Raw genomic sequence first — 27,850 nt, 5'->3', positions numbered from 1 at the left:
AAATCTTTATTTAAAAAAAACGTGCTTTTACGTTTATCTTAATTTGTATGATTTGTATATTTTGTGATGCAATAAAAAAGCAGCTTGTTCTGTACATACATGCATCTCTAGTCAAAAAAAAAAAAAACATCTCATACTACAAAGCAGTAAAACACCTAATAAGCATATAAAAGATATTTTCAGTTTTAATCATACATTTTGTGAAGTGCAGAATATAATGCCAGAACAAAGTTTGTGCTAAATTCACTAATATTTACCATATGAAAATTAATTCAAAATATAAATTCAGTCAATTAATGAACTGGTCCAAAGAAGCTGAATATTACACCTGCACTTTAGTTGAAATTGAGTCTTGTAGATATCCCTGATGCCTCTAGCTGTATTAAAAAGAGTAAATCAGAGAAACACCAAACAAATGAGAACTAAAGCTGAATAAAGAAGGAATGTTTACATTGGTTTACACTAGGGGAAAACTGCACAACAAACTATTTACACATATACACTGTATGTTAAAGCATTTTTTCCATGGCATTAATTCCAACACTGGTGCCATGACATTAAGTGCATCTGCTTCTAAAGATCTCATTGCATAAGTCTGAAGAAATCAAATTTACAAAAAAACAAAAACATGAAACAAAAACCACACATATTTTACATATAAACTACTTTCAATGGTAACCTCACAGAATTAGTTTTGATTAGGTATGTTGTTGTTAGGCATGTTCCAGAGGTCAAGAACAATCTTGCTAAGGGAACATATTCCCAGCCATTTAGCTGCACAAATAGAATTATTACCATCTAGTAGAACAATACGAATGTTTGAAAACCCTCAGTTATAAGGACCCATCCTCTCCACAGCCGTGTTGTTCAATCTTCTGCTCTGCAGCTACTGGTAGGATGAGATGGGAGATTCTACTCCACAGCCCACTTAGCTTGTCAACATCCATCTGGTTAAACTTAGCTGTCCTGTCTGAGGAGACGAACTTCTCTTTTAACGCCTCTTGCACCTGTTCTTCCACTGCACCCAGACTAAGTTTAAAATCTAGCTCCTCAACAGGGAGCATGACAGTGAAAACCAAAAAGACTTTCTTAAAGGCAGAATTCTCATGGTCACAGTAGCGGTAGAAGATGAGAGTAGATCCAGGAGGAAGCTCTTCAAAACGTTGAATAACAGCTGCTTGTGTGCCGCCTGCAAAGGCCTCTTCCAGCAGTTTATCAATGTCCAGTTTAACCTGGTCACTATCTTGGGAACTTTTGCTGGTTCCATCAATCTCCAGGACTGAGGAATTGAGAGTGTTAGAAAATGCTGCAGCTAACTGTTGAGCCAGACAGCGCAGAGTCTTTTCAGCCCTACGACCAGAAGTTAGCATGAGACTCACTGGTTCTGTTGGATCAGTCAGATTAAGGTGACGCCTAACATGCACCTCAGTCCTTTTCCAAAGTTCTGGTCGCTGACTTGGGAATAACTGCCTCAGGTGACCTAAGTGGGTTCCAAAAGATGCACCGTACAATGACCTGGTTTGGAGTTCAGTTGTTTTGATTGAGGATGGAAAGTGTTGGTAACCCATTAAGCCCAACACAAGTGAGGCCAGCAGGAACACAGCCCACTGAAGCCACCTGAATACACTACATGCAGTCGCTGTGGAAAGTAATAACAAGAGTTATTGCATATCTTCAAGTGTAATGAGAGTAAAATTGTGCTCGACTTTGTTTAATGCAGATAATACCTTTTGAGGGAGAAGTTAACCCTGCTTTCTTTAAAACTCGTTTCCTTGATTCTAAAAAGAAGAGAATTTTTTTTTTTACATTTTTATCTTTTTCTGTACATAAAAACAAGGCTTGAAGCTAAACAATTACCTGTGTTTGTGTAGTTCAGGGACTGTTTCTCAGCAGAAAGATTATTTGTCTTGTGTGTGATGTGTGTTTTCTGGTCTTCCACATATGGGTACCTGTCCATGTCCTGAAGATTAGGACCAGAATAACCTAGAGAAAAATTAGGTGAAGTGAAGAATACTTAGAGATATGCATGTGAAATAAAGTGTTAACACTGATATACTCAAGCAGGCAAGAATGTGTGACCGTTTATTTCCTATGCATCTCCCTAAATAAAAATTTTGCTCAATTTTGTGTTCATTAATTATTATTTCAATCTTATTATCTGGATTCCTTAGACCAGTCAAAACGAGGTCTAACACTCAGGAGTCAGCGATTATTTAACACTTTACTACATGAAACAATTTACATATATAATACAGTAATATAAATGATAAAGTACGCACATTAAATATATACAAGCTATAATAGTTGTGGTCACTACAAACTTAGTGTGATATTTGTGACAGTGATACTTGCAGTGTGATTCTGACCTCTGGCTTTCTCCTTCATTTTGTTTTGATATTCTTTTATACTGCTTTTCAATGTCAAAATGTCCGTCCTATTTTTCACTTGTTTGATATTGGTAGAAGCAAAATCTGTTCTGGTGGGTTCTGTGGAGAAACATGAATGACCATGACAAAAATAAATGAAAAGGTCATTGTGAATGTATGAAGGGAGAAACATTTGTCAGCCTCATAAAATAAATGTCTATAAATTTATATTTTAGAGATGAAATGTTGACAAACCATGCACAGTGTCTCCACAGCCTGACATTTTGGGCAGCTCAGGCACCTGTGACTTTTGATGTTTGTTTGTTTGCTTTCGTAAATATGCCCTTATCTCCTCTGTATTTTGACTCCCCACATGCAGTGTTTTGATGACCACATCCTCATTGAAAACAGGCTTTGCTGGCAAAGGTGAACACACAGATTGAGTTTTATACATACCTTTAAATAAATATTCGGTAGTATCTTATTGAATTAAATCAAGCTTAGTATAAGAGGGAAGTAAAAGTCTTACTCTTCATGCCTTCACCACAATTCTCACTTTCATCCTCTGAACTCATGTTTTGGTTTTGATCTGCATCTTCCTCTTCCTCTTCCTCTACATCCATTTCCACTGTATTAATTTGGTCCCCATTCTCAGGTCTGTCTTCTGCATCCTTTGTCACCTGAAGCTTTGGGATTTTATCAGGAGATCCTGTTGAAAATAACAATTTGTAATAGATTTAGATCATACAATAATAAAGATTCATGTGGAATGGAAGAAAAAGGTCCATAAGAAAGAGGTTTTTCTTCTGAAGGTAAATACAGAATATATGTCAGCACTGAAGGTCAGTTTAAATTATGGGACGGATTAAAGGTCTGACATCAGAAAAACATATACAGTCAGAAACATATTTGTATACAATACCAAACAATAGTATAGACACACATTCGTATTATTAAGAAAGAAACTTAGGTCACAAACTAATTCTTGAGAAGTAGCTTCTTTAGACAATCTAAAATATAAAACATATTCAGAGTTAAACACTTTGTTTACAACATGATTTCATAGGTGTCCTTTTAGTCCTTTTGGTGTCTTCAGTAATAATGTACAATGTTAAAAAGAAAAAATTAAGAAAAAACACTGAAGTAGAAGGTGTGTCCAGATGTTTAATTGGCAGTGTACCTATAAAGTGGGTGGCAAAATGGTCAATAGTTACATTCTTTTTTTATTTCTGACTGATTGTGTACATTATATCAGATAGATTTATGTTGAATCTACAAGCACAAAGTGAAAGACATTTCTGTTTTAAACTCATGGCTACCTTCATCTGTGTTACACTCTTCCATGGTAGGAACATGTTTGATGTCTCTCTTCCTCTTCAGTGCTTCTCTTGGTTTTAGTTCTATTGCAAAGACTGGTAAACACACAAAAAGCCAGTTTATTATTATTATTAAATTAATTTATTATTAATCAAAGATACATGCCCTCCTTCGCCACAAAACTTTTTCTTTTATCTTTCGAAATGTCGCATAAGATGCTGCAAGCAAGAGCAAAACGAAAGTAACTCCAGTTTATGCCTCATCCGCCACTGAACCTGTTCTTTCTGGTGTCTTCAAATAGTAAAATCTATAAATACCAACTTTCCAAGCCACATATTCATCAACTCTATCACTTCATTAAGTGGCAGAATCGTCATTAGTACCCTCACATAAAATAAGTCCATACATACATTTCAGCCATAAAGGAGCTAAAAAGCTAACGGCCAACAGTGATCATTTGATGAAAGACTGTACAGACAAACCTTTATTCCGGGATAGTCTGGTGCTTCTTCTCAATTCAGCACTCTCCAGTTTGACGCAATCCATTTGGGTCACATAAAATCAAACCACTTTGAATAAAACTTTAACTCCATCAGAGTAAAACTTCCTGGAGAATGTGTTTCTGAGGAAACATTTGCGTGAACACTAGTCATTTCCGGTGTTTCGGGGAATTCAGTTCTTGTTTCCTCATCGGCGCGCATGCGCATGTAGATCGCGATGTGTATACTGTATATTGCATATACTAGTACATACCGTGTATTATACACACTGCATCGTATACGCAAACTACACATCAGTACACCAGTATATACTGTATACAACACACTGCACATTCATAACTTTTTATCCAGTGAACTAAGTCAGTGTATACTAAACTCTGCAAACTGTATATATACACACTACACATTACATTATTAGAATAGCAAGGCATATTATTTATTTATTTTTGATCAATGGTCATATATTCATCTGTTGTGTTTTTTGTCATAGTGTATAGCAAAAGTTGCATTACTTTTGAATGTAGCTTAATTAGAAGCACTCAAAACATGAATATACCAACTATTATAAAGCTGGCTTGTCATTTCTATCACTGTAACCATATATTTAAAAACACATTACACAGACCTCACTTTTAGAATCACTACCATGATTACATGCATTAAGATAGGCCTCACACTAGTTCTATTCACACATTTCTATGGTGTCTGTGCAATGTGTATAGGATCATAATGATGCGAGTACGCACATATACTTGTATGTTTCCTGTAATAAATTGAAGAAGAATACGTACCATTCTGTGTGCTTCTTCCCTGATCAGGAGACACCACAGGCATTGTAGATAAGTTCGGGAATGACAGAATTTAACACGTCAAACTCACTTTAAGACAGAGATACCCTAGAAATCCCCGAAGAGATTATAGTAAATTGCTATATTTTAGTGATTAAACCCAAAACTGATATGACAGTAAAAAAAAAAAAAGTATAAATACAATAATTAGATTTGTATTATATAAAGTCAAGATCTCACCCACTGAACAAATGAGAATAAATCCAGAAATAAGTTTTCTTTATAATATTTATGTATATAAGGATTTAATAAAATTTATTGATGTAGAAAACAATTTGTATACTTTTTGCCATTGCTGTTGGATGTTACTAGAGACAGATGCGACTTTGGCTTTTTAAATTAAATTCTATGAATTTCATTTTAATTTAGGACTTGTTGCATTGCTGTAACTGTATGCAAGTTGATAATCAACAACAAACAAAAAAAAAAATCAATCTCATACACATTCAGTTGTAAATTTAAGGCATATAGAGGACTGAGTATTATGGAGAAGGATGATCCGCTGTGGTGACCCGTAATGGGAACAGCCGAAATAATTAGATAAAGATACTGTAAAATAAAATGTAGAAACAAAATCCAAATGAAATGAAACAATTAAAATGTTCAATATTTTATTTGAAATCAAGTCAATGTACATAAAAAAAACAGTTAATTGCTCAAAGCATTTTCAGTAAATTTACATTATAATTTACAATAATCCATTTACAGTGCAATTTCTTCCTCATAGGATCAGTGTGTAATTTATTGAGCTCACTGCTGGTGAACTCACACCATCTTACACCATCTACAGTTTTAAAACCTCACATGCCATACAAGTTATTGAAGACTCTGTCAAAAAATGTAGTGAGAATTCAGAATTGATTAATCTGTTGCAATATTTCAAATGACAGATTTTCTAACATATAAACTCTTCAATGTTACATAATTTCAAGCTATACAAACTAAAATCTGTAACCTTAAGGCATATTTTTTAATTAATTTAAGTACTGTCACTCACACACTTACTCACACACACACACTCACTTTCACTCTCTCTCTCTCACTCACACACACACACACACACACACACTCACTCACTCACACACACTCACACACACACTCACACACACTCACACACTCACACACACTCACACACACTCACACACACACACTCTCTCTCTCTCTCTCTCTCTCTCTCACACACACACACGTTGAAACTTTATATGTTGAATCAGTAGATCCCTGTTTATTTTCACCAATTCTATAGATTTACTATAATAAGCCCATTTTGTTCATGGAAAGTTAGTATTTATGTCTGACAGCCGTGTTGTTCAATCTTCTGCTCTGCAGCTACCGGTAGGATGAGATGGGAGATTCTACTCCACAGCCCACTTAGCTTGTCTAAATCCATCTGGTTAAACTTAGCCGTCCTGTCTGAGGAGACAAACTTCTCTTTTAAATACTCTTGAACTGCCTCCTCCACCATTCCCAGACTGACATTTGGTGGGAAATCCATCTCTTCCTGTAACATGACAGTGAAAGCCAAAAAGACTTTCTTAAAGGCAGAATTCTCATGGTCACAGTAGCGGTAGAAGATGAGAGTAGATCCAGGAGGAAGCTCTTCAAAACGGTGAATAACAGCCGCTTGTTTGCCGCCCGCAAAGGCATTCTTCAGTGTTGTATCAATGTCCATTTTAACCTGGTCGCTGTCTTGGTCTCTTTTGCTGCTTCCATCAATATTTATTACAGAGGAGTTGAGAGTGTTAGAAAATGCTGCAGCTAACTGTTGAGCCAGACATTGCAGAGTCTTTTCAGCCCCATGACCAGAAGTTAGGATGAGACTCACTGGTTCAGTTGGATTAGTCAGATTCAGATGTTTCTGGAGGTGGATTTTGCTTCTCCTCCACAGTTCACGGCGCTGACTGGGAAAACTGGCTTGGACCTTGTTCAGTTCTTGACAAAACACCTCCAGCAAGTTTAACTGTTGTTGTGGGTGTGGAGATGATGTAAACCAGGGAACCACAACCAGAAGAAGGTATATCGCAAGTAATATGCAAAATCCTGTGAGAGAAAAAGCAAAACACCAGCAATGTTACACTGAAAATAATAATTCGCATAGTAAATGTTGTTTCTTCAAGGCAAGCTACTGACCATATGAGACCACACCAAGATAATTAATACTGCAGGTTTCGATGACATCAGGGCTGCTTGTTTCAGCATGGTCAAAAATGTCACCTTTGTCCAGGTGGGCTGTAATAAGATCACACAAACAGAAATCTTCATAAAAATTAAAAAATAAAAGAATATTCATTCAAAAAAAGAATTATTCCAAATACTGCATTATTAATGTTAAGTGGAAAATATAGGTGTATTGATTACTGTATGAAATTGTAATTGGCTTTGAACAGACCAGAATATGCAAGAGTGATGTTTATTCCTCTGCATATGAATCTGGATTTTGAAATGTATAATAACAAACTCATCATCATTTGATCTGCTTTATAATTAAAAAAGGAAGCATATATGTTTTAAGAAGTTTAACAAAAAACATTTTAAACATAGTCTTCTAGTCTTTTCACAACAAAAAAACACATGACAAGAACCTGATGGCCCTTTTACCACTCATATTTTTTTCAGCTTGATAGTTTGTAAAATAAAAAATGAGAGTGTAATATCATGTGTTGTTCACTGGAGGTTGTATTTACCTAATTCCAAAACCTGCTAAGGACTAGACATAAAACCACATAATTCAATGACAATGTATTTTCTTTTTAACACACACACACACACACACACACACACACACACACACACACACACACACACACTAAAACATGCAGTAGATTATACCTGTTTTCTGTTTATTTTTCCTCTGTCTTGGGCCATCCCCAGCATGTGGCATTTCCTGGTTTTCATTCTTGCCTTTGATGCGATTTCCGTCTGAAGTGTCATGGTCTTCTCGTTCACTTTCTCTCTGTTGGTTATGCAGTCCTGTATCAGTGTCCAGTCCTACATTAAAGATGTAACAAAAACTTTTTATTTTTAAAATACATTTAAAACCAGAACAATAAAAATCTTTGAAAAATTCTATAAATGTATTAGAACTACAGTTTCTGATGCTTATATACACAACCTGTGTGAAAACAGTTTTAAATCGTTCTTGGCTGCCTCTAAATGAAAATCATTATGTCCTTGATCACTATTCATCTGCTGTGTGGTTGTCTGATTGTGAGCATTCAGTGCCTGAAACTGTATTATCATATTTTCTTTATCATGTTGGGGCAATTTACTTAACTAGCAACAACATCTTAGTGAAGAGGTTAAAAGAATTACATTTTAAATCTAGACTTGGGTGTAACACTAAACACTATATCTAATATCAGCAAAACAGGGAAATGTTCAGGGAAGAAAGAACACATAGGAGGCGATTTAGAATTGCACATTGTGGTTAAAAGTATTAGGATACCTGATATTTCCAGCCATATGTTGTTACCCAAACTGTTACCACAAAGTTGAAGGAACACAATTGAAAGGTTGAAATAAATCCTGACAGTGTAATATGTCATGTTGTTCATCTGAGGTTGGATTTGCCTAATTCTAAAACCCGATAAATCCCAGAGCATTTATAATATATTCTGATATGTAAAACTATAGATTCAAAGATGGTCTACTTTCTTTTTCACATGACTTTTAAACACAAACCCAGATTCAAAAATACATGCAATAGATTATACCTGTTTTCTCTTTCTTGTTGGATGTCCTTAGTCTGGGGCCATCCCCAGCATATGGTACTTCCTGGTTTTCATTCTTGTCTTGGATGTGCTTTAGATCTAGTGTCTCATCGTCTTCTTGTTCTGCATCAGACTGACTACTAACTCCAAATGTATCTATCATTAGAGCGTATTATACATGTTTCACTGTTTGAAATCTCTTCATTTTAGTAGTGTAATATGTGTAGGCATCGTTCAGTAATTCATTATGCACAAGTTAAATACCTTTCTCACTCGCTTTCTGTTGGTTATGCAGTCTTGTATCAGTGTCCTCTGTTTGCTCAGTGTCTGGTCCTACATTAAAAATGCAAAATGAGGTTTTTATTTCAAAAGTAAATTCAAAACCAGAACAAAGAAGATCCTAGATAAATTAATGGAAATGTATTAGAACTACAGTATTCTAATGCTTCTACATACAAACTGTGTGCTAAGTCTAAAATGGTTCTTGGCTGCTCATGCCTCCGCATGAAAATTATTTTGTTCACTATCACTATCATTTATTTTAACAGAAATGTAATCAGCTACTGTGTAGTTGTCCAAATCTGAGCATTCAGAGCCTGTGAATGTGGTGGATTTAATAAATGCAAATGGAACAGAAAAATCCCATTATTATAATCACCAGCATCTGAGTTACATTGTCGTTCTTCAGAATTACCACTGTCTGCATCTCCACCTGTAAAACGGAAGGTAAAAGTATATTGTTAATGTAAAGAGTAGATATTAAAGAAATGCAACAGACAGAAAGGAAAAACAAATGCAATAAATCATTATTTAATTCTATGGACAACAATGCAATTGGAGCTGAAAGAAACCAAACATGACTGTAAGAAATACTTAGAAACTATTAAAGATTTTAAATGTAAGATTTTAGAAAGTGTCAACCTAAAGTTTTTAATAAACAACAAATTCTATTAACTTTTTTACTTTTCTTTGGTAGATTGACTTTTAAACACACACACACAGACACATTTAAAAATACATGCAGCAGATTATACCTATTTTCTGTTTGTTGTTGAATTTTCTCGATCTCAGGCCATCCCCAGCATGTGGCATTTCCTGGTTTTCATTCTTGTCTTGAATGCGCTTTCTATCTAGTGCGTCATTGTCTTCTTGTTCTGCATCAGACTGACCACTAACTCCAAATGTATCTATTATTAGAGCATATTATATATGTTTTAATGTTTGAATTATTTTTCATTTTAGTAGTGTAATATGTGTAGGCAAGATAAATACCTTTCTCACTCTCTTTCTGTTGGTTATGCAGTCTTGTATCAGTTTCCTCTGTTTGCTCAGTGAAATTTCTCGATCTCGGGCCATCCCCAGCATGTGGCATTTCCTGGTTTTCATTCTTGTCTTGGATGCGTTTTCTATCTAGTGCATCATTGTCTTCTTGTTCTGCATCAGACTGACCACTAACTCCAAATGTATCTATTATTAGAGCATATTATATATGTTTTAATGTTTGAATTCTTTTTCATTTTAGTAGTGTAATATGTGTAGGCAAGATAAATACCTTTCTCACTCTCTTTCTGTTGGTTATGCAGTCTTGTATCAGTTTCCTCTGTTTGCTCAGTGTCCATTCCTACATTAAAATGCATATTGAAGTAAGAAAAGACATATATTGCAAATAAAAGTATGTTTATGATGTCTTTGAACATGCTAGCATTAAATCTTCCCTTCACATGAACGATTAGACCAAAACTTGCACAAAGACAGCGCCATGAAGATATGGTTTACATGGGTTGGGATGGAATATCTCGATTGGCCTCTAACTTCAACCCAAGTGGACGCCTTAGGGATGAACTGGAACACTGACTGCACCCCAGGCCTCCTCATCTTACATCAGTACCTGACTTTAACACCCTTGTGGCTTAATGAGCACAAATCTCCACAACCACTCCCAGAAGATTGGAGATTATTATAAATGTGGAATGGGCTGTTAAAAAAAGCACTTATAGCCACGTGTCCACAAACTTTTGTCCACATAGCATATAACTTTATGATAATGATCATTACAAAGAGAATAAGGACAATGCACAAGTAATTACCATTCATTTTTCAGCACTCTCCAGCTGTGTGTCAAATCACTGAAAATCTGTGTAGCTGCTGTTACAGAAAAAATACAATCATAACTAAGAAATAAACATTATCATATATAGTTTTAATATAACAATAGTGCCATGAACAGCATGTCATTGTTAATGTTATTCTTAACTGTCCTGAACCCATTAACATAATTAAAAAAACATTACTAAGAATACATATAGTGTAAATACAGTTCACAAATTCAGTGTAAACTATGCTAAACTATGCTTAACTATGCTTTTACAGCTAACTTACCCAAGCTAGCTAGGATACTAAGTTCTGCTAGGTGCGTTTTTGACGCCGAATGATCTGATATGATTAAAATTAGACTTTAAAAACAAGATTTTTATGAAAATGCTTAATACTCACCAGTTCTTTTTGGTCCCTCATCAGTAGTTTGTTTTCTGTTTTGTCCTAACCGAACTGACTGAAGCGAGTCTATAACGTCATTATGCTGTGTACGGAGGGCGAATTCCGTCTCAGAGTGACAGCAAACCGGAAGTTCCAAAGGTTTCTCTTTTGGTTAAATCATCTACCTCATCTTTTATTAGTGTTCTCCTAAAATCCAATTATTGGACTAAATGTATAGTCATTTACCTTAATTTATTTGATGTACAGTTCTTTCTTAACATGGCGGAACGTATTATTTGGGCCATTGTTTCCTCGGAGGTTTTAGTGTCGACTCACTGAAACTTTTGGATACTTGGTGGTTTTGCGCTGTGCATGAAAAGCCACAATACACTAATTAATTAAAATTCCCACACAAATATGATAAACTGTTTCTCTTTGTTCAAACACTAATTTTTTTAAACTACTTTCAAAAATATGATGTTTTAAAGTTGCATTAAGTAAATCGTCATTTATGTAAAAATATTTTCTTTTTATTTAAAAGTAAAAGAGACGTGTTGACATGGACAAATCAGATAATTTTGAAAAAGCAGTTAAACGTATAATTTAGCACAACTGGGGCTATAACGAAATGCATTAAACAGTTCTAAACGTGCCCAAACTGTTTCAGAACTGTAGTTTGGCTTATTACTTTGTTAAACAAATTCCAGGACCACCAGCTGTCTGGAATTGTGTTAAAATGACGGTATAAGCCCTTATGAAAAAAACTGCCTGAAATAAACCAAGATCTCACTAGAAGTTACTACAACTGAATTAGACACTAAAGATGAAAAATGATTGATTTTATTCCATTCCAACTTTTTTATATACAGTGCATCTGAAAAGTATTCAAAGCTCTTCACTTTTTCACATTTTGTTATGTTACAATGGATAAATGGGGTTGTCTTAGGAAGGGCATCCAGCATAAAATGTGCCAAATCAAAAAAGTCCATACCAGATCAGTCGAGGCCCAGGTATTGTTGACCAACAGGGTACTGGTGGAAATTTGGCTACTGTTGGCCGAAAAAGGAAAAGGAGAGGGGGAAGATGTCTACAAAGAGTGCAGGAAAAGGAGAAGTGGAGGCGAGTGGAGGTTAGGGTGGGCACTTTAAATGTTGGTACTATGACTGGTAAAAAAAAGAGAGGTAGCTGATATGATGTAGCAGAGAAAGGTAGACATGTGTGTTCAGGAGTCTAAGTGGAAAGGTAGTAAGGCCATGAACATTGGAGGGGGTTTAAACTGTTCTTTAATGGTGTGGATGGAAAGAGAAATGGTGTAGGGGTGATCCTGAAGGAAGAGTACAGTAAGAGTGTAGTGGAGGTGAAGAGAGTTTCTGATAAACGTGAAGATGGAAGTTGAAGGGGTGATGATAAATGTCATCACTGCTTATGCTCCACAAGAGGATAGTGAGATGGAGAAGAAAGAAAAAATTGAGTAAGTTAGAAGTGGTGGAGAGTGTATCTAGGAAAGAGAGATTGATGATTGAAGCAGACTTCAATGGGCATGTAGGTGAATGGAATAGGGGTCTCGAGGAGGTATGGGTAGGTATTAGAGTGCAAACGAGTGTGGCGTGGGACAAGATTTGATGGGGATTTGGTGCGGGTGGTAAAATACTGTGTAAGGGTTGCGGGGGAATAAAATAATTTGTGGGACTCCCGCAAAATGGTCTTAAAATATGAAAAAGAAATAAATAAATTACTAAAAAGAAATAAACTATGTATCTACGGCACAAAAGCAACAATGGCAACTAAAATAAAATAAAACGATTTACAGGCACAAGGAGTGCTACATATATTACTTCATTAATAAAGAAAGGGACATACAACACAACAAATTCTTGGCCTGTTCTTTTTTATTTTATTTGTAAGATATTGATTTATTTGATTTTCTATGTTCTGAAAAATCATGTTCATCATTTATACAAAAGAGAAGCTAGAAAAACGTACAAAAAAGCATAGTAGCGAGAAGAAGCAGTCAGTGCATTGAAATAAAACTACTTATACAGTTTACCCGCAGGCTTTTGAGGGCGGGAGCAAGACTAAAAAATCCGTCCCGTGCAGGTCTCTAGTAGGTATGGCCTTAAGGAGAGGAATGTGGAAGGGCAGATGGTGGTAGATTTTGCTAAAGAATGGAAATGGCAGTGGTGAATACATGTTTAAAGAAAAAGGAGGAGCACAGGTTGACGTATAAGAGTAGAGGAATGTGCACACAGGTGGACTACATTAGGAGATGCAAACTGAAAATCATTGTCGACTGTAAGGTGTAAACAGCATCGGATGGTGGTCTGTAGGATGGCTATGTAGGTGAAGAAGATGAGGAGAAAAGTGAAGAATGTTGTGTGATATCATTGGGCAACTACTGCAGAAATTATAAAGTAGATAGCTAGAAAGGTACTTGGTGTGACATCTGGAAATAGAAAGGAAGATAAAAGAGACGTGGTGGTGGAATAAGGAAGTGCAGGAGTGCATAAAGAGAAAGAGGTTGGAGAAACAGAATTGGGATCGACAGAGTGATGAGAAAAGTAGGCAGGAGTACAAGGAGATGCAGCAGCAAGTGAAGAGGGATGTGGCAAAGGAAAAAGCATATGAAGAGCTGTATGAGAAGTAGGACACTAAAGAAGGAGAAAAGGATTTAAACCGATTGGCCCGGCAGAGGGACCGAGCTGGGAAGGATGTGCTGCAGGTGAGGGTAATAAAGGATGCAGGTGGAAATGTGGTGACAAATGAGGAGATTGTGTTGAGAAGGTGGATGGATTATTTTAAAGAGCTAATAAATAAGGAAAATGAGCAAGATAAGGTTGGATTATGTAGACATGGTGAAGCTGGAAGTGAGAGCAGCTATTCAGAGGATGAAGAGTGAAGTTGGTTGGACCAGATGACATACCTGTAGAAGTGTGGAGATGTTTAGGAGAGATGGCAGTGGAGTTTTTAACTAGTTTGTTTAACTAGATTTTGGAAGGTGAGAGGATGCCTGATGAATAGAAAAGGAGTGCACGGGTACGAATTTTTAAGGATAAGGGAGATGTGCAGTAACTATAGGGCTATAACGCTGATCAGTTAAACACCATGAAGTTATGGGAAAGAGTAGTGGAAGCAAAGCTGAGAGGTGACAATCTGTGAGCAGAAGTATGGTTTCATGCCGAGGAAGAGCACCACAGACACATTATTTGCTTTGAGAATGTTGATGAAGTATAAAGGAGATCAGAAGGAGTTGCATTGTGTTTGTGGATTTAGAGAAAGCGTACGACAGGGTGCCGAAAACACGATTTGTGGTATTGTATGAGGAAGTCAGGTGTGTCAGAGAAGTATGTGAGGGTGGTGCAGGACATGTATGAGGACATTGTGACAACAGTGATGTGTGCAGTAGGAACAACAGACTGGTTTAAGGTGAAGGATGGGCTGTGACCCCTTTCCTGTTTACAGTGGTGATGGACAGGTTGTTGGACGAGGTCAGACAAGAGTCTGGTCTGTGATGTTTGCGGATGATATGATTTGTGGCGAGAGTAGGGAGTAGGTTGAGAAGAGATTTTATGTTCATATGAACTATTTTAGTTTTTATAGTAATTATAGAAATCCTTGATGCATCACATGATAAATGTCTGCATAATTAGACATTAAAAAAAGTGTCTTGATCTTCCACATTGCATATGAAAGAAAAAAAAAAAAGTGCCCTGTTCAAGACAGGTGAGAATTTCTCTTGTTGTTTTGAACTGCTCAATTGACAGTTTAAATTACCATATTAATTTTTCTAAAAAAAACCCCAAAAACCCACACCTTGCAAGTGTCATCTTCAGACTCATACTAAAAGTACATGAATCAACATTACACAAATACAGAGACTCGTAACATTCCCATTTAATTCTAAGTGACAGAAATGTGAAAAAGGTGACATTACCACAATCTACACTGATTGATAGTACTATCACAGGAGCCAGTTCCCATTTACATGTTTATATAAATAGGAACAGGCAAACAAACTTGCAACAAATGTTGCAAAACTCAGAAAATGTAGCTGAATCATGGACAAGTTCTACAATGATAGAAAAAAAATATTGCTATTTATCTTTCAGAACAGAGTCATTAACGATAAACCTCAGAAATGCATTATAAAAATCTTTAATGCAAATATGACTAGTGTATTAGGCACTTCTGTGTAATATGGTTTTGGCTCAGAACTATTGAGGTATTTGAAACTGGTCATTCAGGTACAAGTTTACTAAATGTTCAGCTATGGGTTTTTGTATTTTTGTATAAACAACTGGATAGTTTTTTGAATGGCAAACCTGTCATTTTGCAATAATACAACATAACCTTTTAAAAGTAGTTATCAACATCTCCCATTTCCACCACAACAGTTTTCAGCTGGGAGTAATACTCAATGGTCACCATTCCATTCTCTCTGCCAAATCCTAAAGAGAAGAAAACAAATTTTTTAAATAAATAAAAACAAAGACTTAAAAAGTATCATTGTAATTGAAATAAAATAAAAAAAAAATCAGCAGCAGCTATACCAGACATCTTGTAGCCTCCAAATGGGACCTCCACTGGACTGATATTATAATTATTGATGAAGCAGGTTCCTGCTTCAAGCTTTTCAGCTACTCTGTGGGCTCGAGAAATATCCCTAAATGCATGTGAAACAAAATGTGAAAAACAGGGTTACATTAAGTTTTCTGATATAGACTAATTTGATATCTGAAGGTGACATTAGTGCAAAAAAACTTTACCTGGTGAAAACTCCAGATGCCAAGCCAAAAGTTGTGTTGTTGGCTCTTTGCAAAACCTCCTCTTCTGTGTCAAATGGCAAAATGGACATCACAGGCCCAAAGATTTCCTCTTTCACACAGGTCATGTCATCTCTGCAGTTATCTGTAAACGAGGCAACATATGAAAATAAATGTCCAACTGGTTTCATGTTTACAATGTGCAAAAAAAAAAAAAAATAATAATAATAATAATAATAATTCCAATTGGCAGAACATTAAATGTAACATTACTCATGTGAATACAATCAAGACATAATTGTTGTTCTATATTTGTAGTTTTTAAGGGTTACATGTAAATGTTACTTACCTAGTACACAAGGGGACAAAAAGTAGCCTCCTTTCAGGTTAGGGTCACTGGAAACAAATGGCTCTCCACCACAAAGCACTGTGGCTCCCTAAAACAAGAAGCAAGACAATATAACTACACTTCTATTTTACATATTGCTACAATTACTGCTGTGTACAGTCACCTGTTTTGATTAGATTATTGTTCTATTCATCAGACATCAGCATAACAGTAACTTGTACTACCTTGGAAACTTTCACAATTAAATTAACTGTATGAAAATCATAAACCAAATTAAAATTCTGATAGTGTAGTCACATGCCAACATTATTCTACAGGGGAAGATTTGTAACTGTTGGATACAAGTCATGTCATGAATCACAGAAAATCTATACATATACAGATCACTGAAATGTTCATTTATATTAATGCAAGTCCATAGTCTGAAGTGGTCCTAAGGTGTTCTACTCTCTTTTTAACAAAGGAATTAGATTAAAAACAAAAAACACTTGAGCTGGTGTGCAGTTATACCTGTTCTTTAGCTTGTTTAATAAAGTCCAGCACTTTTTCCATGTGGGGTTTGCTGATCAGAGCTCCCATCCGTGTCCCATCGAGTAAAGGATCTCCAACAGCAATGGCCTTTGTTCTTTTCACAACCTCCTCTATAAATGGCTTCATAATCTCCCTTTGCACAAAGACCCTTGTCCCGTTGCAACACACCTGCAACAAACAGAACACTCATGATACCTGCAGTATGACTGTACTTATTTAAGGTCAACTTAAAAAAAGAGCAACGGTGAGCTTACTAATCACTCTAATAACTGGTGAAAAAAAGGCAAAATTTGTTGACATCCATAATGGTTTTTCTATCAAATATTTAGATTTAGATTGTTCATTGAAGTTATAATATCATCCACTCTTTCAGGAAGGCTTACCACTAGATATTGTAGTATGGCTGAGGGGATTGCCCATTTAGCCACAAAAGCATTAGGAACATAGTAACATCAGACTGATGCGTGTTGGACTTGGCATGTATTCAGTGTTCCTAATCATTCCAAAGTTGTTTAGTGTGGTTCAGGCCAGGGCTTTGTTTAGGCAACTTGAGTTATTCCACACCAAATTTAGCATACCCAGTCAACTGCATACAGTAATGCCCCATACCATTTTATTTATTTAATTTTCAAAGTTTGGGGAAGGACATCTAGATATAACCAAATATTTGACCACATATTATATTCTAACCACATTTTAAACCAAGCTGATATTAATTCTTATTACCTCTCCCTGGGTAAGGAAGTTAGCCATTAGAGCTCCTCTGATAGCATTCTCCAGCTCACAGTCCTTAAAGATGATAAGTGGTGACTTTCCTCCCAACTCCAGAGTCACCTGCTTCACACCTTTCGCAGACATTTCCATGACCTTACACCCAGGGAATACAGAATGAAATGTAATGTTCCATTATAATACCCTGGATATAAACACGCTCTGGTGGTATAGAAGCTTTCTTTCAGATTACATATTTTCACAAGGCATTTAAACTTTTCAGGCAACACTAATCTTCACTTCCTGTATTCTAACATTAACGTAACGTTTTTACTTTTTTTGTGTGTGAAATTAGCAGTATTAGTGACCACCAGTGACAATACCATTGCTTTGACTTGTCTTGTTGCTACAGTTATTTAAGTTTTTCCATGTTGTGACAAGTGTGCATGGAAAGAAAACAGCACCTTAATATTTTATATAGGTCATGCTTCAGCTCATGTGAAATAAGCATAAAACCACATTTAAAACTTTGGTTGCTTCTTTGACAGCTCCTTTACTTAAGCAAGAATCATACATGAAACAAGGGGACACAGGCATTCTGTATTTACTGGGTGGTGCAGCAGAACAAGACATTTTACCTAAAACAGATGGCCAACAAAAACCTGTTAAATAAAGTACTACTTTAGCAGACAGTCTTCTCCCTAATACTCCAGGGGCAGGCAAAAAAATAAAATAAAAAGGCCAAAAACTTTTTCATAAACAGAATCTTCTAGAGTTGTTACCTTCTTTCCAGTAGGCACACTACCAGTGAAGGACACTTTGGCTACCATGGGGTGGTGGCACAGTAGTGTTCCAGTCCCAGCTGCTCCCTGCACAACATTAAACAGCCCATCTGGCACACCAGCTTCTTTATAGATCTCTGCCAGAATAACCGCAGTCACTGGTGTCATTGGAGATGGCTTAAACACCATGGCATTACCTATGCAAGTGAAAACATAAGAGAAAGTCGGTACCAGTTCGAATGTTGGAGTCTTATATAAGATACGAAAGCTGTGAAATGGATATACTCTAGTTGCCTGAAGTAACTAACTTTTCCTTACATACCACATGCTAGTGCTGGGGCTGATTTCCAGCAAGCAATCTGGAAAGGGTAGTTCCAGGCTCCAATTCCCACACATACACCCAGTGGCTCTCTGCGAGTGTAGGCAAAAGATCCTCCAGGAAGCTGAATGTGCTGGCCTAATACAAACATTTTCATGTGTTTTCAAATGCAATATTGTAGACATAGAGATATGTTCTGAATAAGATATTGCAAATAAATGCATTTGTAGTTTAACAATGAATAGCAATAAAAAATACCAGCTAGTGTAGGAGCAATTCCAGCATAATACTCAATAGTCTGCCAGGACACATCAATGTCCACCTTAGCTTCAGTGATGCTTTTTCCGTTATTCATCACCTCCAGTATAGCGATTTGATCTCTGCGCTCCTGTTAAATGAAACATGGAGTAACGTTTACAATTTACTTTCCAAATTCAACCTAAAAGCAGATAACATATGCAAAGCCACTTCATGCAGAGATTAAGATTACACCCAATGAATTACCAGCCGCACAGTGCTATCGATGTGCTGACACCAATTTGCAGTGTTACTTAATGTGTAGCAGAGAGTGTTCGACACATACTGTACCTCTCCTGTCAGTTGTTAAACATCAAGACACATTTTTAAATATTATTGCAGATTTTCACTTTACTATATTAAGCCTATAAAAGACAATCTCCCATGAAAGTATTGGAATGGCATAGTGTTAGTATTAAGAGGTGTGATTCTTCCCTGAATTCAGAAAGGCCTACGGGCATCGCAGGTCGTATGGAAAACCTCTCCAAGAATCAAGTTTAGTTTGGGCATGATATAAATCTAACACAGTCAATTTAATTGCTGTTGCTCCAAACTGAAACAAATTTGGGTTAGAGAGCTAATAGTATATAGAATTATATCTAATATTGACATCCATGTCAATAATTGCCCAACTGTTGCATTCTGACATTTTTCTTTTCTTCAGTTGTAGTTTTTTTTTTTTGGTTTGGCCAGGATATAAAATCTTCATCCTCCCAACCCAAAGAAGTCATTGTTGTGTTGACAGTCTGTTTTGGGTTCAATTCATTCTGTTGCTGTTTAAACCATTAAACTACAGCTCCTGTGTATTACCTATGAGCTCATATGTTTTGCATCACAAGCAGATCTTTTTTATTACCCTCCATACTTTGGCTTTTTACATTATTTTAATCAGAATTTTTTATAATTCATTTTATGTCCAACACAAATGTCTCCAGCATACTTCCCATTCCACTCAAATACTTTCAGGGGGGACTACATTTCACTAAAAAGGTGCCACGTGCTGTTCACTTATATCATTTGCACTTTTTGCATTGACCTTTAAACAATACAAATATGTCTTAAATATATACATAAATATTACAATACATTACATGTTATACAGTATCTTATATACACACCCAGCTAGAACCTTTGGGATCTTGTAATTTTATTGTTAGGAAACACTGAGGATAAAAGTCTATACCCTAATTATGCGTGCGGCCTCGAGCAGGATCCGAGCTCTCTCTATACCGGCAAGTTTACTCCATTTTTTGTAGGCAGCGTGTGCACTCTTTATTGCCTGATCAACCTCCTCCTCCCCACAGGGTATCATGTCACACAGCACACGGCCTGGAGATTGCAAAGTATTGTTTAATGCAAACACAAAATGTTTGAACATGTCTAAATATTTTAGGAATACTTTCACATACGGTCCACAACCTGCAGGGCAAAGCCCTTTAATCAGTTATAAGTAAATAATAAAAAAAAAAACCACTATGCCGTCCAAAAATGTTGTAAATGTACACTCAAACACTTACCAGTTGCAGGTTCATATACTGGCTCAGAATTCTTTGTGTCCTTGCCTTGAACCCGAGCTCCACCCCAGAAATTCAGATGTTCTTTCACTACCAGGCTCCCAGTAGACACGTTGCGAAACTCAGGCAGTGAAAGAAGTGGTGTTTGAGCCATTTTAGACTGCTGAAAGTGGAAAAAAAGTTGATTATAATCACCAGAGCATGGTGTGCTAGCAGGAATATGAGACCTGTATCGAAAAGAAAGTTTATGCTCCCAGATTATTCCTGTTATTCCTGTTCCTTTAGACAGCTTGGGCCATTTGTCTACATAGGGGCCCCCATTTCCAACCCCTCTCTCTTTACTCATACAGGCCTGTCCTGCATGCAGGGCTTCAGCAGGGTGTGGTTAAGAGATAAGCAGATTTGCTCAAAAGAATATGTATAAAATGTAAGTAATTTTGTTTTTCCTTCTCACAGAGAGACTGTATTATGAGCTATTTATCTGTCTTTTTTTTACATCCGTCTTCACTACTTGAAAAGTAAAGCTGGGAAATAACTTTAGGGGGATAATAGGGCTATAGTGCAGTATTTGCATACAACATATGCAGTAGTGTATAACAAGCAACGCCAAAATGGGCGACAGAGGTTTTCCAAGAATTCCTATATATATTATTATTATTATTATTATTATTATTATTATTATTATTATTATATTTCTATAGGAACAGCTCAGCCAGTCGGTTATCTAATGGCCGTTTTTGTGATTTCAGATTGTGCATTTATTTCACTTTTACAGCCCTGTCTGCTCATAACATGCTAACCAGTATGCTAAGTTGGGAAGAAGTTGCACAACAAAACACGCCCCCTATTCTTTCATACGCGGTAATAAAAAAGTAACAAACAAAAGTATGTCAGGGACACACACACACACACACACACACACACACACACACACACACACACAAAACATTTAAGCGGTAAAATATGTTTGTGATGCATGAAAATACAGCACGAAAACAGTCTCAAATGATAAATCAACCCGATTTACGATATGCATTAACGGTTTGAATTGAGTGCCATTTTCATTGTGGATCACATGCTTTATTTGATCTAGAAATCATCAGTAAATTTGACGTTACCGTGTAGGATAGGAGATGGTCTCTTAGTGGAAATGCGGCGTGAGCAAGTGAGAAGCTACTTCACTTCACCCTCCTGGAGCTGAGATGAAATGGCCGTGGCGCTTCAACGTGCAGTTATGTCGTCAAAGCGAATCCATTTATCAAGTCATGATTATGTAACAGGGTGGGCTGTGAACTAAACACGCGCTTTCACTGGTTTGTATTCTGGCACGTCAGCACATTTGACACACGAACATCCAATCACGTTTTAGGGAATATAATTTTACAATCTGCAGTTTTATGGTCATAATCTGTAGGATTATGATCTTTCATTGCATCATTACCTTCAAAGACGTTGCACGTCGTAAATGGGTCAAATGTGCACTAGTAGAATAAAAGTGTTTCTCAGTGTCCTCCTTGAAACCTTTCCTGAAAGGGTTCTTTGTGCAAATTGAGTAAACCTTTACATCACAGTCTCGCAACCCTGCTCATGCACTGACCCTTGTTCTGCACTTTACCTGAATACACCTGATCAACAGAACTTCCTGAACTGAAGTCGCTGTTATAACAGACAGAACACTAAAATGTGCAGGACAGTGAGTACTCCAGGACCACGGTTGGGAACCTGTAATTAAGTGGGAAAGTGGTAGCTCAGTAGTTCTGGATTCGGCCTACTGATCTTAAGGTCAGTGGTTCGAACCTCAGGATGGCACCTTGGGCCCTTAAACAAGGCCCTTAACCTTGTGTGCTCTAGGGATGCTGTATCATGGCTGACCTTGTGCTTTTACCCCAGCTAACATCACTGGGATATGTGAAGAGAGTTTCACTGTGCTGTAATGTACATGTGACAAGTAAAAAGCCTCTTTTTCTCCTAAACTGATCCTTTTACGTGTGTAGACATGAATCATCAGATCATTTTCATCTGATCATCTAGCTTTGGGATATCATATTAATTGCATGATTCCAAGTGCAAATCTGACCAAGAGCATGTGGCTCCAACATGAATAATTTTCCTGACAATAAAGTAAACCATGTGAGACACCTGTACCATTTTTATTCACCAAGCATGATCACCATAAAACAATTACAAAAGCAAAAATTACAGCAATAGATTCCATACAATTTAACCTTTAATCATTCTAGGACACATGTTCATGTGTGTGCATAAATAAATTCCTTACCAATAATTAGTCTTTCATTTCAAATAAAATAAGAAAATGGAGAAAGCGTAGCAGTTTGTCAGGTCACTAATCTAGAAACTATAACAAAAGAGAATGCCCACAATCTGATCATTATTTAGTGCAGTCATGTGGTGACCCAGAGAACCCGGAATTTGTATTGCATAACCAAAGTACTCAAATTAAAATGAAAACATTCGATGACTCCTACCCCATTTTCCCAGGTCAGTGCTCCTTCTTAACTCTAGCATGTAGTTTGAAATTATGTAAAAGCCTACAAACATGATGCCAAAGCCTATGGGAACTAGTACAGTTTTCCTGTCCTTGGGGACCCCATATAAAACAATTCAATAATATATAAAGTCTGTATGGTCCAACATTGAGCAGGAAAACTTATTTTAAAGTTATGGAATTATTTTTAGAATAACAGAAACCTGTATGTGGCATTTAAAATGTCAGATGTTTGGAAGAAATCATTTCTAATACTGTTCTATTTTAATACAGCACTATTATCGTTCATATTTCAAGACACTGTTAAATACATAATTTTTCATTTAACATTTAAAATAACTAATATCAAAGTATTTTAAAAGAATTGTCTTTTTCCTTGGGATTGGTAACAGGTGACCCAATTTATACTACTGATTAATATTCTAAATGTAGCTGTTTTTTTCAAAATGTATGCAAGCAAAAAAAAAAAAGAAGATTAATTTACCAACAAAATGTAAGGAAAAGAAAAGGTTAGGTTTTTGCCATCATTTAAACATTCTAGTTATAAAATCATTAAGCCAAATCTAAACATAGAAAAAACATATATACAGTGAGGTCACCACAGGCAGTGGTAGCTGCATTTAAATATTGTTTTCTCTTTTGTCAAGAGTGAGTTTGGTTGCATCAAGTCTGTCCAAAGCATTTCTGCAACCAAAACAAGAGACAGAGCATACTGCTTAATAATATTATGAGAACTTTGCAGCTTGTGGAGGGGGTCCCAAAAAGCCTCCAGCTTGTTTGGTGGCAGCCCGAGATGGTGCCAGACCCAGCATCTTCTGGATGTTCTAAATGTGAGACAAGAAAAGTTTTTTTTTTTAACCATAATAAAGTGCATAATAAATACCCTACACAAATGCAGTAGCATTAATTTTAACAACAACTGTGCAATTTCAAAATTTTGACTTTCTTCATGTAACTGATGGTGTTCAATAACGTCCCTCTGACTATTCTCCGTGAACTAGTGACAGTGTGTTGAGTGACAGTGAAATTACCTGTCTAATAGACATGGTGCACAGGATATACAGGAAGATAAATGAGCAGTCAGTATAATCTTCACCCAGAAGGTTGCGGTGAGAAAGGCCTTGGATATAGGACAGGGGAACAAACGGAAGCTTTGCTACAACCCTCCCATCAAAGCTGAGGTGAAAGAATAAAAAAAAATCATTACATTTTGATAAGCAAGTCAACAGAACTCAATAAAACAAAACGATTAATTTATGGTATTTAACATTTAAAGGTAACCAATTAACCCACTTACATGGAATTGAACATGCCCATTAGTGCTGTAAAGCAGAAACCAATGGCAAACATTGACTTCATTCTGACCTGTAATGAAAGATCATTTTAGTTTAAGAAAGAAATGACTTTTTTCAGCCAAAATATAAATGAAAGATGGAAGCTGTATTAAATAAAATTGATTCACCATTGACAGGTCTCGGTTGTTGTTCTTGAGTTTCTCCTCCTGCCTCTCTGTAGAACAAGAGCAAAAACAAACATATGATCTCCCTATTTTATCATTTTGTACATTTGAAAATATAGAGAACATATGACACCAAATTTTGCATAATAAAAATATGACATTAATTACAGTAGCGGCTCCTTAGTTAGTACTCTGAACTAATGATCAGAAGGTTATGAGTTCAGATCTCAGCAGCAGCACAAGGCTGTATGTAATAGGATTCTGCAGAAATATTTAAAAGAAATACATTTTCCTCTTTTCCCACTCACCTATTTTTTTCTTCTGTTGACGACCAGCAGATTCTGTAATTGTCTCTTTCTTCTTCTCCACTTTAACAGATAGAAAAATAGAGAATGAAATCTTCTGACCTCAAGGCATTAATCAATGTACGCAGCCCTGTATTCAGATATTTAACTCAGTTCATACTTACATTTTTTACTTTGCTTTTCTACTTCAGCCTTGAGCCTCTTGTACTTGTCAGTGCGGTATACCAAAACCCATGTTATACCTAGTCATTTTAAAAAGAGAGAAACGATAAAAAACGTCAAGCTCTATAAATGCACCAAACATAACTGGCTAGACATATATGGTTAAACCTGTCCAGCCACCTAATGGGCTAACGAGCTGTATTTTATACATTTGAACCCGTGACGAATAGTAAAATATAGTAACATATACTTGCCTTCAGCCAATAACGCAGTGCAAACAGATATGAAGACAATAAGTATTGTGTCTGCGAACATAGTACTCATTTTGAATAAATGTATGATTACAGGACCGCACTATAGCTAACGGTGGGATATTTCTGTCGAAGAACAGCGTCAGCATTAAGTGACATCATCAATATGCGACCGCTGTTTTTTTTTTTTTAAGTGGCGATGTCGCCCTCTATCAGGACATGTAGTTGTTCTGTACTGTATTTAGTTTTTTCTACAATAGTGAATAAAACCAGCTGGACATATACATAATATAAAAACCATGTTTTTGTTATTTTATTCATTTATTATTGATTGTATTGTTTTATTTTGTATTGTATTGTATGTACATTCAAATACGAAGTAAAGATTTCCTTTTTTATATCCCAGTTTGTCTGGAAATTGGGGTCAAAAGAAGTAGAAGGGTCTTTAGTGGCATCTTATCATTGCTACCACAGTCTAGTGACATTTTAGATTGGCTATCTTAGAGGTTACTTTAAAAATGGAGTGATAATCTACATTTGTGATGACAAACTAGAATGCTGGATGAAATAAAAATAGAAAACGGTCTCTTAATTATTTTATATTACCCATATAAAGACAGTTGGTTCAATAACAATTTGTGTTGTATTGGGTTTTTCTTTTTGGACCATTATTATAAAGTTGACTGAACTTTAGATTTTACACTGTGATACAGAGATACCTCTGTATAGGTCCTTTGTATAACACTTTAGTGCACTGGGGTAAGAGCTTTGATGTACTAACAGGATTGTAAAAAAAGAAAAAATAATAATAATCCTGCTCTTCCAAACAATGCCCCAAAACATATGCTATGTGGTATTAGTTTTTGGGGGCAAAACAATAATACAACTAACTGAATTTCCCTGAATTAACAGCCAAATTATCCAAACTGAAAGATTAGGTTTAAAAAGAAAACAAACAAAAATAGAAATCGCAAAAGTAGGCAAAATGTTTAACACCAGAAACCATATTATCATTTATGTGTGAAATACACATGGTTGAAGAAGATGCTGGCTAAACTGATCAGCATGCTGGTGACTGTGCCATCTAGAGGTGAGATCTGGGATTATCAGTTGTGCTTGTGGAAACTGAACTTTGTAACTTTTCTTAAATAAAGTGTAATACCTGGATTAAAAAATATATAGATTGCATCGTGTGCATCGTTCCACATTTTTTGCGATGTTTTCATGAAATGATGGACACTCCCAAAAACAGATTTAAAGGGATTTAGATTAAGTTGCTAATAAGATGACACTTTTGTTATAGAAAAAAGAAAAAAGACTCCAAACGTTAGCCAAGCACTGAAGAGAGCATAAATGTCATCAATAAAAGCAGAAGTGTAATTTATTTTGTCTCACTTAGATGCCATCAAATTATCCAATTACATATATACTATTAATAATAGTCAGTGATCTAAATCTAAATCTTTCACTAGTTAATGCATTTGTTTACCATTTATGGCTATGCACAGACTCCGTTTAAAAATCAGCACTACTTTATTTATAATGGGTTTGTGTAAATGAATGTCAGTAACACAACCCCAATTCCAAAAAGTTGGCCTTTCTTCACAATGGAACATGGAAAACATTAAATGTTTGAACTGAGAAAATGTACACTTTAAGGAAAATGTTTACTTTTTTTGGTCACAAAGCATCTCAAAAAATGTTGGCCATGTTTTCCACTGTGTAGTATCTCCTCTTCTTCGAACAACAGTCTGCATACATCTGGGAACAAAGGAGAACAGTTGTTAGAGTTTTTAGACAAGAAGCATTGTCACAACTGTGACAGAGAACTCTAGCTACTTAACAGGTCTAGGTCTTTATTGTTGTTGTTTTTACATTTCATTATGCCCCAAATGTTTTTAAAATAGTGAAAGGTCTAGACTGCAGGCAGGCCACTTCAAGATTCAGACTTTTCCACTACAAAGTCATGCTGTTGTAATACATGCAGTATGCAGTTAAGCATTGTTTTGCTAAAATAAGCAAGGTATTCCCTTCCCTTGATGTTGTCTGGTTGGAAGCATATTTTGCTTTAAAACAGGTATATACATTTCAGCATTAATAGTGGCATTCCAGATGTGCCAGTTGCCCTTTCCATAGGCACTAAAGTACCCTCATACCATCAGAAATGTAGGCTTTTGACCTGAGCACTGATAATAAGTCAGATGGCACATGGTTTCCAAAAAGAATTTCACATTTAGATTTATGTGATCAATAAACACTTCTTTCACTTTGCCTTTGTCCATTTTAAAAAAACAGCAGTGTTTCTGGATCATTTTCACATATGACTCCCTTTTTTGTATGATAGAGCTTTAATCTGCATTTGTGGAAGACACAACAAACTGTGTTCACAGACTATGATTTTTAAAGGTGTTTCTGAGCCCATGCAGAGAACATCATGCCGAATACAGTGCCATCAGAGGGCCCAAAGATCACAAACATCCTCAGAATCATCTCAGATTCTCAGAATTTATGGAATTTCATGAATACCAATTTAATTTGTTTACTTATTTACATATTCTATTTCATAAATGCCTAGAAATCGCCCAAAAGAGGATGGATTTCCTTTTGAGTCTGTTTTCTCTTAAGTTTTCTTCCTCATACCATATCAGGAAGTTTTTCCTTGCCAATGTCAACACTGGCTTGTTCATT

General features: G+C 36.1%; 3 protein-coding genes across 6 annotated transcripts; all 3 read right to left on the bottom strand.

Moving 5' to 3' along the window:
- Positions 1-159: 159 nt before the first annotated feature.
- zgc:112962 (uncharacterized protein LOC548348 homolog) lies at positions 160-11,528 on the bottom strand. 3 transcript variants are annotated; one of them, XM_046871378.1, is made up of 12 exons: positions 11,235-11,528; positions 10,829-10,886; positions 10,294-10,362; positions 10,014-10,208; positions 9,776-9,928; positions 9,400-9,453; positions 9,006-9,074; positions 8,745-8,897; positions 7,861-8,019; positions 7,162-7,260; positions 6,563-7,071; positions 160-1,085 (listed from the first exon to the last, which is right to left on the bottom strand). In XM_046871378.1, exons 2-12 carry the CDS (start codon positions 10,833-10,835, stop codon positions 834-836), a joined length of 1,719 nt encoding a protein of 572 aa, XP_046727334.1. In that variant the 5' UTR covers positions 10,836-10,886; positions 11,235-11,528; the 3' UTR covers positions 160-833. The 3 variants fall into 3 exon arrangements, with proteins under 3 accessions (XP_046727334.1, XP_046727333.1, XP_046727335.1); XM_046871377.1 differs by having other exon boundaries at positions 160-902; positions 6,377-7,071; positions 11,235-11,527; XM_046871379.1 differs by lacking the exons at positions 6,563-7,071; positions 7,162-7,260; positions 7,861-8,019; ... (6 more) ...; positions 10,829-10,886; positions 11,235-11,528 and adding exons at positions 1,728-1,778; positions 1,858-1,983; positions 2,367-2,486; ... (2 more) ...; positions 3,686-3,778; positions 4,166-4,336 and having other exon boundaries at positions 160-1,639.
- A 3,555-nt stretch (positions 11,529-15,083) lies between these two features.
- aldh9a1a.1 (aldehyde dehydrogenase 9 family, member A1a, tandem duplicate 1) lies at positions 15,084-21,755 on the bottom strand. 2 transcript variants are annotated; one of them, XM_046872218.1, is made up of 12 exons: positions 21,598-21,755; positions 20,483-20,642; positions 20,149-20,294; positions 18,927-19,056; positions 18,672-18,806; positions 18,350-18,546; positions 17,583-17,723; positions 16,836-17,024; positions 16,326-16,413; positions 15,980-16,121; positions 15,764-15,876; positions 15,084-15,661 (listed from the first exon to the last, which is right to left on the bottom strand). In XM_046872218.1, exons 2-12 carry the CDS (start codon positions 20,631-20,633, stop codon positions 15,567-15,569), a joined length of 1,527 nt encoding a protein of 508 aa, XP_046728174.1. In that variant the 5' UTR covers positions 20,634-20,642; positions 21,598-21,755; the 3' UTR covers positions 15,084-15,566. The 2 variants fall into 2 exon arrangements, with proteins under 2 accessions (XP_046728174.1, XP_046728175.1); XM_046872219.1 differs by having other exon boundaries at positions 20,483-20,639; positions 21,598-21,739.
- Positions 21,756-22,610: 855 nt separating this feature from the next.
- Positions 22,611-25,329, bottom strand: tmco1 (transmembrane and coiled-coil domains 1). Its single transcript, XM_046871361.1, has 7 exons — positions 25,166-25,329; positions 24,914-24,991; positions 24,753-24,812; positions 24,448-24,494; positions 24,283-24,350; positions 24,017-24,161; positions 22,611-23,809 (listed from the first exon to the last, which is right to left on the bottom strand). Exons 1-7 carry the CDS (start codon positions 25,233-25,235, stop codon positions 23,711-23,713), a joined length of 567 nt encoding a protein of 188 aa, XP_046727317.1. The 5' UTR covers positions 25,236-25,329; the 3' UTR covers positions 22,611-23,710.
- Positions 25,330-27,850: the final 2,521 nt, after the last annotated feature.

Source organism: Silurus meridionalis, chromosome 17, assembly GCF_014805685.1.
Source record: "Silurus meridionalis isolate SWU-2019-XX chromosome 17, ASM1480568v1, whole genome shotgun sequence".
NCBI lineage: Eukaryota > Metazoa > Chordata > Actinopteri > Siluriformes > Siluridae > Silurus > Silurus meridionalis.
Note: the sequence above shows the minus strand (reverse complement) of the source record. Positions and strands in the feature narration are given on the sequence as shown.